Source organism: Leucopleurus acutus, assembly GCF_964270905.1.
Source record: "Leucopleurus acutus genome assembly, chromosome: 3".
Lineage (NCBI taxonomy): Eukaryota > Metazoa > Chordata > Mammalia > Artiodactyla > Delphinidae > Leucopleurus > Leucopleurus acutus.
Window position 1 is genome coordinate 21,074,178 of NC_139145.1, and position 6,582 is coordinate 21,080,759.

A 6,582-nucleotide genomic window follows, 5' to 3' on the forward strand; every position below is an offset into this window, starting at 1 on the left:
TTCTCCTCGTTTTATGGCTCCTTGTACAGCGTGCTGCAAGGGACTGAGCATTTTTACAGATGTAGATTTTTGAGGAAGACAGTCCTTATTAACCTGCAGCTTTCTCACTGACTTATCTATCACAGCCACTAGAAAATCATCCTCAGGACATTTCTCTCTTTTATGTTTACAAGCCTCATCTGTTAAGTCAAAATGTTCCTCTTCATCTAAAATATTTAAATTAATTAGCTCTTTCGGTTTAGGAAGCGGCGACACAGTAGCTGATAATACAGTCTCTCCTTCTGTCAGAGGCTTATGTTTTTCTGACTTTACATTCAAATCAACACTATCATGAGAAGAATCTAAACATATTTTTATCAGATTCCACAAACTATATGTAACAACAGGAGTATGAGTAGGCCCTCGAGACTCGTAATAATTTTTTAAATCTTCTCCAACTTTCTGCCAGATTTCTATGTCACCAGAGCCACCATCAGGAAACCAGGGAGATACACCATGGATATGCTGTAAAAATTCAGTCAACAATAAAGTTCAGAAACTTTATTACCCCGAGCTTTAAGCATCAAAAGTAAAACCTGAGCAAATAATTCATACATCTTTGAGCCCTTTTGCCCCATCTTATTTTACTTCTGACTATTGCCTTATGCCTCTATTCGTTTCACTTTTACTGGTGGCCACACATATTTTGCATAAGGGTTCTCTTACCTGCACTTTCTTTTTCTTTTAACTGCCTTCACGCTTCAGGTCCCTGTTCGAGTGCCACTTGCCGCGGACCAGCCGGAGAAAGAGGATCTCACCCCCAGGGTCAGAAGGGAAGGGGTAAGGAACTGAAGAGGCACCGAAGGGTGGGGTCAGAAGGACCAAGACAACTGATGGTTGCAAGGCAAATTTTATTATGCTACAGTTGCAGATTATCTAGACTAGAAATCGGAAGGTTGCCAGATGGTGGTTTACATTATCTACAGACTGTCTCGGCTCAAGATAAACTTCCCTGGGAGGAAACCCATAAACCCAGAAGCATCAAAAATAACCTGCATGTGCAGGGGGGAGACAGCTTTGCTTGTCTCATTTTACATTCTTTCTGATCTCTGGGCCCTGGTGATTTATCTCCCATGGAATGGAACAAGGAGGGGAACAAGTAGGGACAGTCCCTTCGAGCAGCGGCCGCATGCCTGGCATGTCCTTACCTGCCCTCAAGGCTGACTGCTTCCCACACGTATGTTGCCTTGTTTAAGCCTCAAGCCCTCGATCCTTTGTTGAAATACAATAATTTCATTCCTATGGTTTTCAATACCAAAAACTCAACCTCCAAGAGGGCTAAAGTCTAATTTGTACTCCAAACCAAGTAGCAGTGCAGTTCGCTACTACTGAGACTGAATCCATAAAGACTTCAAGACCACGTCCAGAAGACAAGTTATTATATATAATACCCTAGAAGGTCTGAAACATAATTATCATATACATAGCTGGTCCTTCAGAGCTTTTTACCTATAACATGTTTTTTGATGAAAGTTATTTAATGTACTGGAGATAACTGTGACTTACTGATCAAATATTTGAATACTTATACTTACCTGGGATTTCATTTCTGCTGAAAGAAAAAGGAAGAACAGGACTCACTAAAACAAACAAACATACATTAGAAATGAAAGTAAAAATCTTAACACACACTATCACTTTTGGAAGCAGCATAGAGGGGCAGTCAACGGTAAAACACTGGTGAAATAGGTCAACACTCTAGGCCAAAAATCCATTATTATTATCATCAGTGACAGTACCACAACTGTGCCCTTCAGAATTAATAATCACTCCTAAGAATCTTCATTCGGCACCAGATGACGCGGTTAAGAGAAACACTCTGGGAGGTTTTGAATCAGACTTGGTTTTTTGTTAGCCAAGTTACAGGAGAATTTTTAAAGTGGGGGGAAGGGAAGAAGGAAACGGACCAGGAAAATAATTTAAGCCATCATCTATAAACCAACAAAGCACTGATAGTTCCGAACATTATGTCAGACACTAAAATGACTGATATAAGCTCAAGTGGTTTACACAACCTATAAAAAGACTATACCAGCAAAGTCCCCATTTATCTGTAGAGTTCAGAAACTAAAACAAGGAATATTTTAGCTTAAAAGCTTATCTCAAGAGAATCATACACACTTCACATGAATAAAAATACCTGAAACCAAACATTTTTAAAAGCTCCAATACCCAAAATATAAAGAAAAATATTAATTCAGAAGACTCAATCAATCCATGATAATCACAAAACGGCTGGGCAATCTCTATCTCCCTTCCACACTAACCATCCATCCTATGGAAGACCAAGGGAGATCAGACCTTCCAGACTTACCTTCCAGACCTTCCAGACACCTGGCTGCTGCAAAATTCTATGGAGACTCCTTGTGGAACAGCAGTTTCCCATCTCTTGTGTCTCTCCCTATCATGATCATGATCATGCAGGAAGCAAGTCTGGCTGTGCTATTTCTTATCATTGTCTGTCACCCATCTGCAGCATGGTATTGTACAGATAAGGAAAAAGTAGTTCCCTTTCCCCCAGAAGGTTGAGGCTCAGGTACAGGGTAATTCTCCTGTGCACACAGTCATTATTTAGGCCGACTCAGTGACTTCAACAGGCTTAATCATGTGATCAGGTTTGTTGCCAGCTGCGTAATGCTCCCACATCTGTAGATAGAGCCGCTCTAGGTCCATCGTGTATTGTTTGGTGTTGAACAGAGGGCTAGATGTTCTCTGCTTCCAGACTTTGCCACGAAGTTTCTTCAGGTATTCTAGATCAGTTCCCAGTTTCACAGCTATGTCTTCATATTCTTGTCTATTTTTAGCAATAAGCTCACGACAGCCTAAACAAGTGAGCTGGGAAGCTGCAACTCGGGAAGCAAGAGTCTCTCCTGGCATAGTCACCATGGGTGTCCCTGACCAAAGGACATCCATCCCTGTGGTGTGTCCATTACAGAGTGGAGTGTCCAAGCAGACATCAGCCAGCTGGCCTCTCCGAACATGTTCCTCTTTAGGAGCAACAGGTGAAAAAATGATACGGTTCTGGGGAAGGCCCATATTTTGTGCATACTGTTGAATATTAGGTTCTCCTACTGCTGGAAAACGCAACAGCCACAGTACACTATTGGGAACACGCTTCAGAATATTTGCCCACATCTGCAAAGTAGATGGGTCAATTTTATATAACTGATTAAAGTTACAGTACACAATGGCATCTTCCGGTAACCCGTACTGAGAACGTGTGGTTACAATAATGGTACGGGGAACCTCCTCTCCAGTGGCAGCCTTAATGTTGATCTGGGTAGTTGCCAGTCCATTGCTAAGACTGAATCCATTAACTGTTATCTGAATTTGTCCTCTGTTAATCATTTCAATAACTGCCTCTGCAATAGTATTCATAGGAATGACAGGCATATTAAGAGCCGTATTACTGCTGTCTGCGTTGTCTCCTCCATCAGGACATTTCATCTTGACAATCTGCACATCTGGGAGACTATCAAGAAATGCTTTGAGGTCGATGCCATTCAGCACAATCCGATTGTCATAAATGTGCCCATTGGACTGAAAATCGATGACTGCCTTCTTCTTCAGGTGAGGGAACATATTAGCATGATCACCAATAAAGAAAGTATGGGGCATATAAGCCAGTTTCTCAGAATACTGCTCAGCAACTTCAGCAGGTGAAGTTTCCTGATCAGTGATGATATAATCCATGAAAAGCACGCCACTGGTCCCAGGGTAGCCCAGCCACATTGCCTGAATAGGAGCTGGCCTGAGAGCAAAGAGTTCATTTCGAGCACCCCTGGTATAACCATTCATATTTACAAGGATGTGTATACCATCTTGATGGATGCGATCAGCTGCTTTCCCATTGCATGGAATCTGAGAAAGATCAATGAAATGATGGGCTTCTGCCATCACCTTCGCTCGGAAGTTTGTGCCATCATCTGGGCTCAGGGCATAACAGAATACCTCAAATTTATCAGGATTGTGCATGCCTGGAATAGACTGCATAAGATGAGAAGTAGGATGATTCCCAAAGTCAGAACTCACGTATCCTACACGCAGTCGACCATCACTGAGCTTCAAGTCTTTTGGATGTTCGTACGGTGGTTTATGAAGGACACCGATCTCATCCAAGCAGAGGTTCCCATGGCTCTCAGCAATAGCCTTCCTGAAGCCATGAGAAAGAGGATAGAGCATACTATGATGAGGCTGCACAGAAGGCAACCTATTCTTCTCCAGCTGGTCAGCCACAATGCTGACCAACTTCTTCATTCGCTCATCATAGTCTGTCCAATCACAGACAATCTGCAGGCAATGAGCCAAATCACAATAAGCGTCAGGAAAATCAGGTTCAAGCTTCAGAGCAGTGCGATAAGAAGCAATTGCTTCTGGAATATTCCCTGAATACTTGTGAATGGAAGCCAGATTGCTGTGGGCATCCGCAAGTGCAGGGTTAATCTGAATGGCACGAGTATAACACTGCAAGGCTCCCTGAACATCCTGCATCTCCTTTAGAGTGTTTCCCATGTTACAGTAGGCATCAGCAAAAGTAGGACTGATTCGAACAGCCTCCTTATAATGCATCAGAGCTTCCTGCAGTTTTCCCTGCTGCTGCAATACACTTGCTAAATTTGAATGGGCAACAGCAAACTCTGGGAAGACTTCTAATGCTTTACAATACAAGCGAACTGCCTCTTCAATGTTTCCCTGGTCTCCTTTGATATTGGCTAGGTTATTCAGAGAGTCTGCATGGATGGGACACAGCCGCAGAGCTGTATTATAACAATCTTCTGCTTCGGCAACACTGCCCTTCTCTTCCAGAGCGTTGGCTAGGTTGCAGTAAGCATCAGGGAAATGTGGTTGCAACTCAATAGCTCGCCTGTAGGTGTCTATTGCCAGATCTATCAGGCCTTGCTCATAGTATACACAAGCCAGGTTGGCATGTACCACTGCATGATTTGGGCTCAAGCTTAGGGCACAAAGGTAAGCTGCCACAGCTCTGTCAAAAATCCGTGCCTCTTTCAAGACATTTCCTAAATTGATATAAGCATCCAGAAAATTGGGGTCAAGGGTGACAGCCTTTTCAAAGTGATGAATTGCAAGCCAAATCTCCCCTTGTGCATTGAAAACACAGCCAAGATTACTCCAAGCTACTGCAAAGTTCGGTTGCGTCTCCATTGCTTTCAAATAACATGCCTTGGCTCCTTCCAAGCGACCCAGGGCTTTGAGCAGGTTCCCCAGGTCACTGCGAACACAGTACAAATGAGGATTGCACTGAAGAGCAGAGACGTAAGCTTGTACTGCCCCTTCCATGTCGCCTGCTGCTACCAAAGCGGCTGCCAGGTTAATATAACCATCGATGAAATCTGGTTTGAGATGCAATGCATGCCGGTAATGCTCAATTGCTTCCTGCAACTGCCCTCTTTCCTTGTACACATTCCCCAAATTCGAATAGGCTTCTGCCAGAAGAGGGTTCTGTTTAATTGCCAGAGTACTAAAGTGGGCAGATCTGTCCAGCCTTCGACACTGGAAGTGTAGAGATGAAAGTAATAAAAGTACTCCAGTATTGTCTGGCTCTTGTCTCCACAGCTGCATGCAGTGTCTCTCAGCTGCCTCAAAATCTCCTGCCTGATACTCTCGATGTACCAACTCAGCTAACCCTTGGAAGGAAAGCATACGTTTCGTTGGTTCTGTGCTGTCGGCCACGTTGCCCACAGAAGACGTCATCTGGAGGGTCTGCAGAGAGTGATAAAAGGGGGTAATTGAGTCCCGCTGCCGCCAGTACTGGCAAGAATGTTTCTAGAGGTAGCAAATACGAGGGCAGCAGCCGTACCACTGCTTTGGCAGGCTTAAGCGGCGGCAACAGTTACAGGCACCGAACCTTAGGAACTCTGGTTGGCCATCTACCTCTCACGCTCTTGAAATCTTAATTCCTAACCCTGCCCTCTTCCACCATTTTTCTCCTCATCAGGGAATAAAAATTACCTATACACTTGCCTTAGAAGAAATCAGAAGTCAGTAGTCCAAACACTTTTTAAAATTTTGTTTTCTGTCCAGTTGGAAAGGAAATACATGATTGACTTTACTTCATCATTCATATAATCAATGTGGAAAACATTAGGGCCGTGAATTTCAATACAGTAAGATCAGAAAATTTTAAATTGGCCTTCCCAAACCACTAATAAGTAACCAATGTTGTATATAATGCTAAAATCTTAGAGACTGAGTTTGATATTTTAAAAGTTCTGAAAGGATTAGCTAATTTCTCCTCATCATACCTCTCATGCCTCAAACCTGAGTATTACTTTTTTAAAATTAAATTTATTTATCTTTATTTATTTATTTTTATTTTGGCTGCGTTGGGTCTTCAATGCTGCGTGCAGACTTTCTCTAGTTGTGGCGAGCGGGGGCTACTCTTTGTTGCAGTGCCTGGGCTTCTCATCACAGCAGCTTCTATTGTTGTTCCACAACTCTATGGGTTCCTTTTTAGGTCCTATGAAGAACACTAGAAATTAATTCATGGAATTATAAGTTTTTGCAAAATTGTCAAAAGTGAGA

General features: G+C 42.9%; 1 protein-coding gene across 1 annotated transcript; it reads right to left on the bottom strand.

The window, feature by feature from the left end:
- Positions 1-2,594: 2,594 nt before the first annotated feature.
- On the bottom strand, positions 2,595-5,751 carry LOC309959059 (UDP-N-acetylglucosamine--peptide N-acetylglucosaminyltransferase 110 kDa subunit-like; the record flags this gene model as incomplete). The annotated part of the gene is made up of 1 exon (XM_082835183.1): positions 2,595-5,751. The coding sequence occupies one exon, from the start codon at positions 5,749-5,751 to the stop codon at positions 2,611-2,613; it is 3,141 nt and encodes a 1,046-aa protein (XP_082691309.1). The 3' UTR covers positions 2,595-2,610.
- Positions 5,752-6,582: the final 831 nt, after the last annotated feature.